We start from the raw sequence: 14,812 nt of genomic DNA, 5'->3' as shown, positions 1-14,812 counted from the left end.
AATTCCTTCAAGGCGAACCCTAACCGAAAGGCTCTAAACAGACTAAGGGCAAACAAGATAAAGAAAGCGACTACATCTTATTGGAGGGCGAAGGCGAAGCGTAGTATGAGAAAAGAGAAAAGACAATCAACGTGAAATGCTACTTGTGGTCTTATGGAATTTCTTTTCTCTAAATAAAACATGAAAAGGTTTGAAATCACTTCTTTTTTTTACTTTTTACCAAACACGCCCTAATTAATTAACCCTTAATCAAGGCCTTTATTTCATGGAAATGGAGGAGAATATGTTGGTGTTTTTTGTAACATTTTCAAGATGTTTCCCTGTCTTTACATGTTTGTTGAAAATGTGTTGAACAATCACATGCTTCTATAGTCAAAGTTTGCCAGTTAGAAATTAAAGTATTTAGTAGATTAGGAATGTATATGGACTAATTTGATGAAGTCTTTTTAGAACACTTGCCTGTTCTTTTCCCGGAGTTGGTGGAACAACGCATTCGTTGGAGAGGCCAGGGAAGATGGATTGGATCGAGCAGGTGTATGTTGCCGATCTCCTTAGCAGATCTGGGTTGATTGGTTCGCAAAGTCATGGGAGAGGCAGACTCAGTAAAATGATATACTTTTCTTCAAAGACACTTGGAATGCAGTTTGGTCACAATCAATGAGAATAATACAACATTTGTTTTTCCGGAGCGGGGGGAACAACGCATTCGTTGGAGAGGCCAGGGAAGATAGATTGGATCGAGCAGATGTACACTGTCGATCTCCTTAGCAGACCTGGGTTGATTGGTCTAGAAAGTCATCGGAGAGGCAGACTAAGTAAAATGATATACTTCTCTACAAAGACACTCGAAATACATTTTGGTCAAAATCAATGGGAATAATACAACATCTGTTTTTCCGGAGCTGGTGGAACAACGCATTCATTGGAGAGTCCACGGAAGATGGATTGGATCGAGCAAGTGTACACTGCCGATCTCCTTAGCAGATCCGGATTGGTTGATCCGGAAAGTCATGGGAGAGGCAGACTAAGTAAAATGATATACTTTTTCTACAAAGACACTCGAAACGCAGTTTGATCACAATCAATGAAAATAATACAACATGAAGACAGGAGGACACATTAATATTTACAAACAACGGCAATACTAAATGGGCTTCTCCATTGCACCGTACTGCTTGCTTTAAAAACCTATTTGGATGGCGCAAGATACGATACTCTTTGCTTTCGAGCGTCCACCGGCCAGCAACTTTCATACATAAATATAGATTCATTCCTCGTACCTGATCCAGCTTCAAAACCCTTCGCAAGTTGGTAAAAAATCAGTCTTATTTGGTAAGACGTAATTGGACAAAGAGAAGAGAATGCTCGACCGAAACTTAGAAGAAAAATTTTCCCTTTTGAGAAGAGAATGCTCGACCGAAACTTAGAAGAAAAATTTTCCCTTTTATTAATGACTTTATTATTTCAATTGCTATGTAAACTTCACATATCACAACCAGTAAATTTGATCTGATTCAACATATATGATTAACCACAACCTACATGTACCTCATTCCCAGCAAAATCTTGACATATTAGCAACTTACAATGGAAAAAAGCGCGATTTAGGCCTGCGCACGCGTGTGCATTGAGGGGTGGGGGGTCATGGATCATGTCATATCTGCAAATATTATGCATGACAAGTGTACTCAAATGTATAATTTAAACATCATACATTACAATAAAGTTAAGATAAAAAGTTCAATCAGGAATTCATATCATTTGGCTGATCAAAAGTCTTGTTAGAGTTTCCTTGTTCCATTTTAATCTGTCCACCATCAATCAATGCAGAACCTGAATTGCAACCCTGATTAAAACAACATTCAATGTGAAAACTTGTTAGATCTAATGCTTTGCAACCATTTTTTACGGTTTATAAATGCGAAATATAATGCTCTAGAAACCTTCAAACTTGTCGACTCTGCAAATGTCGACTCTACTTGTCTTAGGTGATCTTCTGTTTTCATATCGTCCTGATAATTTGAACGAAACAAACTTTTATTACGGTTTCATATGGTAATAGTAGAAAATGAACGATAAGGGTTAAGCAGGAACGAGAGAAGAGTTGCTGGATGCAATAGAAGCATATGGTTATACTAGTTAATTACTATAACTAGTTTCTACCAATTAACAGTGGTTAGAATCGTTGTCAATCTACCACAAACCTTTCTTCACCGACAACTACTACTAAGGCTAACTAATGCCTGCACAGAAACAACAGACACCAAATCGAATCATTGACACATACATCAACCTTGTTACAGATACAAAGTAAAGGCTGGTGCATACCGTATTTTTTCCTTCAGGTTCAACATTGTCCCTCCTCACTCTGCTAGGAATGGGCTTACTGTATGAAAGTAACATGGCATGAATAACCCTTTACGTAATAAGCAAGATAACAGGATGCTGGTTGAAGAACAAATATATCTCTGTCAAGATGAATAAAAATAGAAAACGTGAAGTACCGGTCTTCGTCATTTGTGTCAGAATCGGCATCCCATCTTGAATCTGCATCCTCTTGATCTTCATCAGCCTGCGTTGTAAAAACACATTAGCATCTTCCAACAGAAAATCCAACAACTTTTTTTTTAAAAAATATCAGATAAATCTCCCGTTTGCTTCTAGTCTGAGTCCAGTTAGCTAACATGTTCAAAATCCTAGAGAGTATAGGGTCACTACCTCCTTCTAACTTAATTACAAGGCTTTTTTTTAATGGTTAACTTCATTACAAGGCTTTGTCAACGGTAGTCGGTAGGGTTTGAACAAGGATGTGTGCTTAGCCTACACATCAGGTGTTAAGTCCTTACCGTCGAACCAAAGCCCTGCGGTGCAAAACCCAACAATATTCTTACCAAAGGCAGAAATATGAAAGCCTATCATACATGGGGCAAATATGGAAACAAATAGCAGTTCGGAACCAATGAATTTTCCCAAATTATAACCCAATCTTAGCTACTGAAACTCGAACACCTAGTAGAAACTGGTAATGTTTTTAAGAGCAATGTTAGGGAAATGAAACCTCGGGCAATTCAGTATCCGGTGGTCGCTGCTGGAACTGTACACTTGGTGCATGCTCAAGTTTTGAAAGATTATCAAGCAGCTTTGATCTTATATCTTCTAAAATCTGACGTGAGTTTTTGTTCTCCATGTTACTTGGAGCAACATGCAAGGTATAATCTGGACCAAAGTATTCATAATATTCATGCTGTGGCATCTTATCTTCAAGCTCTATTCCTAATGCAACTCCTGTCTGCTCAAACACAAGAAGAACAATTCACAAGTATTAGAAAATCACAACAGGCATTACAAAGTAGAGTCAGCTGTTACGATTTTTAAAAGAAAAGGTCCAACATGATTCTTGGGAATACAACATTCTCCTCCACGACATCCCTTTTTCAGTAGCTTCACTCATGTTAATAGACATACTTTACTGAACTCGCATACTAACATGTTCACGGCATAAAATGAAAGCATCATAACAATGTGAGCCTTTGGGTTGATTTTATTTTTAACCAAAAACTGATCAAACCGAACCATGACCATCCCTATTCATAATAAATGGGATCTTTTATCAACATTTAATTTTATAAATCTTATTTAGCATGATGCTGATATGAAGTGAGCTTAAATGAAGAAGTGGGGATTCATATAGCCAAATCCAACTTAATTGGGACTGAGGTATAGTTGGTTGTTCTTGTTTTAATTCTTAATACATCTACGGAATTTGGCAAGTTAAATTCGAGATTCTAATCATCATCCTCTCCCTGATGGTCTTTCTTTCTGTTCTACATTCAGGGATGGGGCTGTATGTTGTCAAACCAATGTAGTCAAAAAACGTTAATTCTTTTTGTTTCCTTTTTTTCTCTATTTGGTAGGTTACTTCACCAAAAACATATCACAATCCAAATGATACCGGAAAGAAGAAAAGTCAGCCTAAAGCAATCATCACCCATTAGATGTATGCGCAAACTGATAGTGTAAACAACTTGCTTACTTCATAACACCAGCAACGAGCAACATTACGTATTGTGTAGCCACCTCCACCAAGCAACAATAGAGGCACATTGAAAGACCTCATGTATTTGACACATTCTGCATGACCTTTGATAGAGAGATTAAAGCAGCCTAATCTGTCGCCAGACAAGGAATCTGCACCACATTGTAAGACCACAGCACCAGGCTTAAAAACTTCCATCACTTTGCCCATTATTGGCTTAAAGAGGGACTGATAGCTCTCATCATCAATTCCGTCATCTAGTGGAACATTAAGAGAGTAGTATTTTCCACCTCCAAATCCAATATCACGTATATCCCCGGTACCAGGAAAGTAATCTCCAAACTTATGAAAAGAAACTGTCATGACCCTATCTGTAGTATAAAAGGCCTCTTCCACACCATCGCCATGATGGATATCAATATCCACATACAACACTCTCTGCAACAGTAACATAAACAAGGCAAATTAACAATGAAGAACTTGTACGACTTAGGAATGTTAATAAGATTGTTAATGTTTAGATGCATAAATGTGTTTTAACACTCTGTTAATAATTGTAAAGCTAACACCATGTTGTTTTGTTGATAATTCTTAAGATACTACGCCCATGTCATAGTGAGTTAAACTGAAACGGAAGGAAGAGTGAAAGTTACGAGAAGTTGACGTCATTTACCTCATTTTGTAAGGACGGAAAGGGGTAGGGGGTTGCACACAATCAACATTACCACAAATTTATCCTACCCTTGACAGAAGCACAAAAATTTGTTTTCTGCCCTTTCTATCACACCAAATATTTAAGGGACGGTAAACACCTTGCTTGCAATCAATAAGTTTTTGTCTACCCATGTGAAGATTCATGGGAGATGAACTTCCAGATGGGCAAGAAATTGAAGCCGTCATCAGTTGTACATTTTTTATTTTTGGTCTAACAAGATTTGTAAACGTGTCCTTTATAAGCCAAAGAAATCAGCAAGGGGTCTAGACTGAATTTGCGTATTTTATGTATCTCTAGCCTGGCCATAGGATGGTTGGATGGCTGATTATCATAACATAGCTCGTTGACAAGATGACAATGTGCGAAATGTAAGTGAATAGTGAGAAAATGTGAAAAATGTGCGCTGACAAATTTTGTCTGAGAATTTAAATCGCTCGATCAACCTCCATTCAGAAAAGTAGGACAGATATAATGAAGCGAACCTCATGGACTTTGAGTAGCTCCAAAATGGCAAGTACAATATCGTTCACATAGCAGAAACCTGATGCTTCACATTTCTTGGCATGATGTAATCCACCAGCCCAATTTACGGCAATATCACAGTGTCCATGGTTTAACTTAACTGCCCCACCAACAGAACCTCCAGCATAGGTTTGGCAAAAGGAATAAAGTCCATCAAAAACTGGACAGTCCTCCCCAACATTGAACCTCTTCAGCTGCCTCAGCTGATCTTGCTGTGTTTCTGGGGTTACGCTTCTCAAGAAAGCAATATAATCATCGGCATGAAACCTACAGAGATCCTTGTCTCTAGCAGGATTGGGCTTCAGAACATGCATATGTTGTAATAGACCATAGTGAGCAAGAAGAGCATGTGTCATCCGCATTCTATGCGGCTTCATCGGGTGGCCTTGTCCATAATAGTAATTCCCAACTTCGGGATCATAGAAATAACTCACTTTTCTCTTCTTTCCATCTGCACCAGATGCTAAGGAATTTCCTCCAACATCCATCGCCCAAGCTATAAATTAGTAACGCTAAACCTATAACAGATGGAAAGCAAAGGCAGGTGGTCAATTCAGTGATACAAAATAAATCCCAACACAGATTGACAACCAGCTAACTCAAGGAGACGAAAATAAGTAGATTTAGATCTTTTCTCTTTAAATAAAGAATATACATTCTCAAAGGAACCAATGAATAAGGCATAATTTGATGTGGACGCCAAAACAGAAACAGAAGACAGGGCGATAAACAAATACTAAGAAGTGTGTAAAGCCAATACGACCTGCCAAATTAGGTTTTGTTTGGAATAATTAGCCCCAAAAAATAACAATAATAAGAAAACCACTTCGCCTCAATCCCAAACTAATCAGGGAAATAGTCAAAAATAAGCTTCAAAAGTGGAGAAAATGTAAGTAACAGTCTAAGGGTCAATATAAGACAACAAAAACAACAATCGGGAAGAGCTATGATAATATCTTGTCATCTTCAGCAACCAAGATGATTTCTTCAAGTGATCGTACAGAACATGTCACCTTTAAAAAAATGCATTCATCCGGCCTATAGAAACTAAAGATTGAATTCAATCACTATAACACTAAGTACATCAACCATAATGAAAGAAAAAAATTGTTTTAAGTATTTCTCTTTTATAATAATAATAAAAAATAGCACTTCTCCATAGACAGAAAAAAGAAGACAAAAAAGCCGTAACTAAAGATATAAAATGCAGAAATAAGTCTCTCAACAGTAGATGTGAGCAAATCTATCCAGAATCCAAAACATAGTCAACTTTACTTCACGAATCATGCATGAGGTTAGGAAAATATAGTAACTCCTTATACAATATGCAAACATGATACCCACCACCCAACTATCCACCAAAATAAAAAGTAAAAAGAATCAATTTTGTCGCATCTTCATTTAAAGTTCAGAACTTCTATAGAAACAAACAAGGAGCAAGATTCGACAAAAAACCATCATACATGAACAGTATTTGAAGTATATCGAATACAACCCACTTATATTCAAGCAGAGGATCCATAGGAAACAGCCTCTCCAGAGGTCTACGTAGACTCTACCCTCCCCACACCCCACTTGTGGCATTCCACTGGATATGTTGTTGTTGTACTCATACCCCACTTATCTTTATTTAAGTCTCTTCAACTAAACAACCCATATAAGCAAAATGCAAGAACCAATAAACAATCGCGGCCAAGATAAAATTTTAGCTCCAACATCCAATAGACAAAAGTGTATTCAGCTAAACCAAAGGGCATCTCGGTGCACTAAAGAGTATTCAGCTAAACCATTTACCTAAAAATAAGGCATAATTTGATATGGACATCAAACAGAAGACATCACCATAAACAAACACTAAGAAAGGTGTAGAGCCACTATGACTTGCCAACTTAGGTTCACTTTGGAAGAATTAGCCCCAAAAACAACAACAACAACAACAGAAAAAAATAGTAGCTTCTCATATAATATGCTTCTCATACAATATGCAAACATGAACCCCCAGTCCCACCGACACCCAATCCACCAGAGTAAAAAGTAAAAAGTATCCATTTTTTAGCATCTTAGAGTACTTAAAAGTTCAAAACTTTCGATAGAAACAACCAAGTAGCAAGATTCAACAAACGCCATCAGACAAATGAATAATATTTAAGTTTCTTAAACTACACAACCCAACAATAACAACAACATATCCAGTGTATTCCCACATATTGGGGTTTGGGGAGGGTAAAATGTATGAAGTTCATACCACTAACTCCGAAGAAGTAGAGAGGTTGTTTCCGATAGACCCCCGGCTCAGGACAAAAAGACAGTAAACAAAGTCGTAGTAAAACATGAAACAAGATTAAACTAGACAAACCATATGAGCAAAATGCAAGAACCAATTAACTCATCATCACCAAGACCAAACTTTAGCTCAACACCCAATAGCCAAAAGAGTACTCAGCTAATCAATTTACCCAAAAATCTGTACAAGAAAATCAGAAGTAAAAGCAACAACTTAGAGTACTTATAGTTCAAAACTTTAGATAGAAACAAACAAGCAGCAAGATTCACAAACCCCATCAAACAAATGAATAGTATTTTTTTTGATAACGATGGTATCCGGGCCAGCTTTCGCGCACCTTGACTATATCCACGGGATACCTGCCACCTTCCACCCACCTTCCACCAGCAACAAATTTTTAAGTATCCAAAATTTTTCAAAACATTTTTTTTTTTTAAAAAAGACTCATACCCCATTTATTTTTACTTAAATCTCCTCAACTAGACAACCCATGTAAGCACAATGCAAGAATCAATTAACGAAATCATGACCAACACAACAATTTAGCTCAAACACCAAATAGCCAAAAGGGTACTCAGCTAATCCACTTATCCAAAAATCTGTACAACAAAAACAGTAAAAACAACAACTTTACCATTCTTTTTCCCTTTTTTACTAATTAGTTATTAATTCAAGAATTTCGAGCCAGACAATTAAAGGGGTTGTTGTTGTTGGGTATTGGGGGGGGGGGGGGGGGGGGCTATAGTATAAATCTTATCCCAGTCTTAATCCTGAGATATCCCGCATTATCTCATCCACTTGGGACTATATAATTTAGTCTGCTTACCAAATGACTCCTTAAAGTTCAAAACTTTAGATAGCAACAAACAAGAATCAACAAACCCCATGAACAGTATTTTAAATATCAAATTTTCCAACCCAATTTTTATTTTTTTTTAAAAAAAGACCAATATTCAACTAGACAACCATATAAGCAAAATGCAAGAACCAATTAACCAATCATGACCAAGACTAAATTTTAGCTCAAACACACAATTAGCCAAAAAGGGTACTCAGCTAATCCATTTAGCTGATAATACTACACAAGAAAAAACAATAAGCAAGAAGCAAGATTCAACAAACCCCATCATACAAATGAACAGGGTTTTAAGTATCAAATTTTCCAACCAATTTTTATTTTTTTTTTAAAAAAGTACCAATATTCAACTAGACAAGCATATAAGCAAAATGCAAGAACCAATCAACTAATCATGACCAAGACTAAATTTTAGCTCAAACACACAATTAGCCAAAAAGGGCACTCAGCTAATCCATTTACCCAAAAATCTATACAAGAAAAAACCATAAGCAAGAATTAAGATTCAACAAACCCAATCATACAAATGAACAGTATTTTAAATATCAAATTTTCCAACCCCATTTTTTTTGTAAAAAAAAAAAACACCAATATTCAACTAAACAACCACATAAGCAAAATGCAAGAACCAATTAATCAAGACTAAATTTTAGCTCAAACACACAATTAGCCAAAAATCTATACAAGAAAAAACAATAAAGGCAACAACTTTACCATTTTTTTCTAACTAAGTTGTTAATTCAAGAATTTAAAGTTAGAGCTAATAAAGGGGTCTGTTATTGTTGTGGGGGTGGGGGTGGGATGGGTGGGGTGGGGAGGTAAGGGGGTGGAAGAGCTAACCTGTAAGTGAAAAAAACACAAGGTGCGGCCACTACTGTAGAGAGATCTTTTAAGGATGTTTTTTGAGTAGAGAAGACAGAGCTAGATGTATAATATTTTGTCTTCAAAGAAATGGGAAAGGGACTTGGTGATGCAATAAAGAAACTATATACTATAATATTGTCTTCATAAAAATGAAAAATTTAGGGGAAGTTAGTGTTATTTTTTTATTTTTTTTTTTGATTATGGATCAATTAATGATGACTCAATTCTAAATAAGATTGTAAAGTTGAAGTTAGTTACTACAAATTTTGGAAATTTTTTATACTTTTTCTTAATGTCAAATTATTTTAGTATTTACTTTTCTCTAAGATACGTGATAGAGATTATTACATTCAGATTTCATATAGTAAATTAATTTCTATATGTTTTAAATATCAATCAATTGTCAACATCTTAGGTCTAATAAATGGAGCTACATATAAATAATGTGAAGTTTTTTCTATTTATTTTTTGGTCAAGTCATTTTAATATAAAATTTATTGGAATTAGATTTCATATAGATTTTGTGTTTATTTTAGGTAAGCATATGTTTCTTTAGCGCATTAAAAAAATAAAATTAAAATAAAAAAATTTTCAAGTCAAATCAGTACTCGTAATATCTAGAATGTACTTATAAAGACTCTCTAAATCAATTTACTTGATATGTCTACATGGAATTTGAGTTATGTTATGTATATCGTTACCTAAATTGTCATAATTTCCCGGCCAAATCCATAGAGAGTCTTCTCAACTTAGCACTATTTTTCACTTTGACACTTCAAGTAGATATTCGGGTGTTATTTTGACACTTTTTATTAAATCAACAAAAATATGTAGTGTGCATATATTACACACGCCGATGACATGTAAAGTGACCAATAATATTATGACATTTGTTATTTCTCTTCAAATTAATTATTAAATAACTATTTTTAATTAAAATAAAAAAATAGCAATCAAATATTGACACTTGACAATTTTTTAACTCAAATAATTATACAAAAATTATAAAATTTAATCCCACCCCCAAATTCCATCCATCTTCTCCGGCCCACCCACCCCTCACCATCTGCCCGATCCTCCATCCCTCAATTATCTTCTCCAGCCTGCACCCCCACCCCCACCCCCACCACCACCAATCCTCATTCGTCTTCTCCAACCCATCCATCCCCTTTCCCGCCCACTCCCCCACCCTTTATTTTCTTCTTCAATGTCAACCACCATATGATCTCCTTTTTTATCGATAATTATTTCTCCATTTTCGCAGACTCCCACAACACTCATTTCCAACAAAATTGTTTCTTCAACACATCCTTCTAATCACCATCATTCTTGAGTTTGTTTTCAAACTCAAAAATCATAAAAAGCTTGAAAAGCTAAAAATAAAATATGAATATTAAAAAAATCGAGGTTTGGTATATCATATCGATCATTAACACTAATATTTGTAAGACTTGATTTTGAGTTATTTAATTACTTGCAAATCTGAATGATTTTCTGGAATTCTAAAATTTTTGGAACCATTTTTCTTGCCAACCAAATTTTGTTGATAAACTTGAAAAAAAATTACAGACCCTAAACTCTTGATTTGTTTGATTGAATCATCAGCCTTCAACACAAAATATACAAAAATTCAAATAATTTCACTATTGAGAGAATGTGACAAAATTCAGTATGTATAATTGGAAAAAATTCACTCTATTTTTTAGCATTAACTTGGCATGATTTTTTTCTTTTATGATGAAAAGATGATTTTCTAATGTAAAAAATAAGAAATAATAGTGTTGGGAGAAAGGGATTAAAGTAATTGAGAGAATTGAAGAGTATATTTCAATTTAAGCTTGATGTAAAGGTGAAAAAATGGTTGAAAAGTTAGAAATAATGGCTGAAAAACTTAGGAAGAAGAAGAAGAGAAAAAAATAAAAAATAATTGACTAAATCGTCATTTACGTGCCTATTAGAGAGTGTAATTAACTCACTATGCCATGTAAGCAAAAAGTGCCAAAATAACACATTCATATGCTACTTGAGGTGTCAAAAGTGAACAATGTTCACTTGAACTGTCAAAGTGAAAGATGGTGCCAAGTTGAGAGGATTATTGATGGGTTTGGCCTAATTTCCCTAGATTACAAAACGAGAACAATTTTAATCTATGAGGCATAGAGGTAGTTGGAAGAAATATTAGATGGAGTGATTAGATATGACATGGAACAATTACAATTTATTGAGGACACGATCCTAGATACAAAGATGTGGAAGACACGAATTAGGTTAGAATGAGTGCTTCTTTGTAGTTGTGAAGGTAGTCGTAGTGTTATGCGAGCGTCTTGTAATTTCTTATTCATGGTATTTTGGTGATGTTTGTAATTTCAGATAGATAGTTTATCGTATTACTCTGTGGGTATCTTGTTTCTTTTATTATCTATTAGTGTGTTAGCATATTTTATTTTTTTGTTTTTATGTTTTTTATATTGTTATTTATCCTGAATCGGGGGGTCTATAAGAATATAAACTGCATACACTGAGTTTATTATTATTGTTAAAGACAAAACTAAATAATATTCACAACTTATACTCAATGGACATAAAAATCATCTTGTTTGTGAAGCTATAAACCTCATTCAATCTTTTTTGGACTCAAGGAAGAGGCGCAAAGGCTTCAAGGAATATAGACCAAATCATTTCTTAATCCAATGCTAGTTATACTTGGGTCAAGTTCATAAATGTCCTTAAAATGAGTTAGAGTTGATATTTAATTTTTGGAAAAATTGTACAAAATCACAAACCTAAGATATTTTATTATTCAAAATTCCTTACATTTTAAATAATTACTTAAAAATCAGAATTTAATATTTTACTATTGATACATCTAAATAAAATCCCTTATCCTACTTTTACTCCACAATTGATGCATGCAATTCATTTTGTTTTCCAAAAATTTTATTTCCTAAAATCTCTCTTAAATTATCATCAATTGATACAACTTCCATCTCCACTATTGCGACTTCTTCACCAATTTCATTATTTAAAAAAACAAAATTATCAACTTTTCTTTTATCAATTTTGATTTTTTTTCCAACATTTAAGTCAATACCCATTAACAAAAAAGGAGAAATTGAACAATCAGTTGTTAGATTTTCGACGAGAACGATCAAAGTGGCGGTGGTGGTAAGAACGAACAACGCAGAGGGTGGGGTAGCCAAGGTGGTGGTGATGGTGCGGACGAACGACTCAGAGGGTGGTGGTGGATTATATGTATCAATCATAAGTATATTGAACAATCAGTTGTTAGATTTCCCCCGAGAACGACCAAAGGGGTGGTGGTGGTGAGGACGAATGATGGAGGGGTGAGGTAGCCAAGGTGGCGGTGATGATGCAGATGAACGATCGGGGGAGGAGAGGGGTGGATTATACATATCAATCATAAGTATCATGACATATACATATGTATCAAATAAATGTATTTAATACATATATAGGTACATATCAAAAACTTGTATACTCTTTTTTATAATTTTAAGGATGATGCATATGTTTTTTGGTCATTTAATTATTTTACCATCCTCGTTCAATTTAGATATTTTTCAATTGATACATATGGTATATTATTTAATTTCGTGATACATTTTATACGTGCATCATTGGTACATTTCATCTCGGGAGAAACGACATCTGTAACACTAATATAATAATATAAAAAATATGTATTGGTGTTGTTAATCAGTTATAAAAAATATATACATTACCAATGTGATACATTTGTTGTTGGAATACTAGTGATACATATGACAAATACTTTGTGACAGTGATTCATATTTTTGATTTATTTATAAATGTTTGATACATTTAACATATGTTTGACATATGTAAACTAGTTATTTTTGTGTGAGATTGAATTTCTAATGAGTATTGAGTAATTTTTACCAAATGTGTCATTATGATACATCTGAAACTAGATGTATTTATACCATGATTTGCGCCTAATTTTACTCCCCGTAATAATTAAAAATTAGTTACTTCCTTATTTAACTAACCACTAAATTACAAATGTATCACAATGCATAAGTATTAAGGCTAAGGATATGTATCATAAATATCAAAATTCGGAATATCATGTAATTAAACAAAGTTATGAAAAAAAGTGTTAGAACCCATTAAAAATTCGGGATTTAAAGGGTACTCTTGATTTTTGGCACCACTAAATAAATTTTACCAACTAATGTTCAAACTTTTGCCTACAAATTGAGGAAATTTAAGATTGTATAAGATAGTGAATTTGTATAATTGATCAAAAGATTTACTTATTTGCAAAAATTAGAACTTGAGTATGTTGTTCACTAAACATAAGATTTAACCTTTACCCATAATACAAATATTCAAAACATTCTAAAACAATAAACATACTTAATTAACCAGAAATTTTGCCTTATGTACAAAAGTTAAAACGTACATACGTTACCATCAGACGCAAGTGTTACTTGTGAGACAGATTCTTAGTACATATTAAAATCGTAAATCAGTTCAATTGGTCCCAAGTTTTTCCTTAGACAAATATTAGAGTTTTTCTCGTACCACTTTCCTTATCTTAATATAAATCAACGACCAAAATTCAAAATCAAAAACTTTGAGCGCAATAGTACTACGATCCTCGTCATTCTAGGCCCAAAAACTCAACATATATATAAACTCAAAATACTCGATCAAATCTCCTTCTTTCTTTTTCAAGCTTAATACTTTACAATGGCATGTTCAATTGATCCCAAATTCTATCTTAAACAAGCATCAAAACTTCAATTCAAAAATAAAAAGTAAAATTTGAGGGACAAAAATTCAAGACCAAAAACGTTGAATGCACTAGTCCTACTTTCTTCGCGATTCTAGGCACAAAAACCCAACATATGTATAAACTTAAAATACTCGATCAAATCTCCTTCTTTCTTCTTCTCCAACCTGAATACTTTACAATAACATGTCAATTGATCCCAAATTTTGTCTTAAAACAAATATCAAAATTTATAATCGAAAATAAAAAGTGAAATTTGAGGGACAAAAATTCTACCAGAAATTTTGAGCATACTAGTCGTATATTCCTTGTCATTCTAATTCCCAAAATCCAACATATATATAAACTCAAAATACTCGATCAAATCTTCTTTTTTCTTTAACCTGAATACTTTACAATAACATATTCAATTAATTCCAAAATTTGTCTTAAATAAACATCAGAGCTTATAATTGCAAATAAAAGTAAAATTTGATGGACAAAAGTAATTAATTTGAAATTCTATCTTAAACAAATATTAGAACTTATACTAAAGAATAAAAAATAAAATTTGTATGACAAAAATTTTAAATCGCACACTTTGAGTAACACGAGTCTTACTTTCCTAGCCATTGTTGGCCAAAAACCCAACCTATATGGGTGCGTTTGGTATCATGAAAAATATTTTTCATAAAAAATACTTTTTTTTCAAAAATAAGTTGATTTTTTACTTATTTTCTCATGTTTGGTTGGTGCCTGAAAAATATTTTATGGTT

At 33.9% G+C, this 14,812-nt stretch overlaps 1 protein-coding gene across 1 annotated transcript; it reads right to left on the bottom strand.

Moving 5' to 3' along the window:
• Positions 1–1,426: 1,426 nt before the first annotated feature.
• LOC107870634 (histone deacetylase 19) lies at positions 1,427–9,550 on the bottom strand. The gene is made up of 8 exons (XM_016717222.2): positions 9,254–9,550; positions 5,234–5,791; positions 4,034–4,474; positions 3,059–3,289; positions 2,505–2,572; positions 2,329–2,386; positions 1,944–2,012; positions 1,427–1,846 (listed from the first exon to the last, which is right to left on the bottom strand). The coding sequence occupies exons 2-8, from the start codon at positions 5,759–5,761 to the stop codon at positions 1,745–1,747; spliced, it is 1,497 nt and encodes a 498-aa protein (XP_016572708.1). The 5' UTR covers positions 5,762–5,791; positions 9,254–9,550; the 3' UTR covers positions 1,427–1,744.
• Between the last annotated feature and the right edge of the window lie 5,262 nt (positions 9,551–14,812).

Source organism: Capsicum annuum, chromosome 3 (assembly GCF_002878395.1).
Source record: "Capsicum annuum cultivar UCD-10X-F1 chromosome 3, UCD10Xv1.1, whole genome shotgun sequence".
NCBI lineage: Eukaryota > Viridiplantae > Streptophyta > Magnoliopsida > Solanales > Solanaceae > Capsicum > Capsicum annuum.
Note: the sequence above shows the minus strand (reverse complement) of the source record. Positions and strands in the feature narration are given on the sequence as shown.

What these genes read in the sequence shown, in the direction of transcription:
- LOC107870634 (XM_016717222.2), bottom strand. Translation starts at nt 5,761, where the DNA reads ATGGATGTTGGAGGAAATTCCTTAGCATCTGGTGCAGATGGAAAGAAG. An exon ending in AGCTACTCAAAGTCCATGAG is followed by an intron (nt 4,475 to 5,233) that starts GTTCGCTTCATT and finishes TTACTGTTGCAG; the next exon opens with AGAGTGTTGTATGTGGATAT. An exon ending in GACACAAATGACGAAGACCG is followed by an intron (nt 2,387 to 2,504) that starts GTACTTCACGTT and finishes ACTTTCATACAG; the next exon opens with TAAGCCCATTCCTAGCAGAG.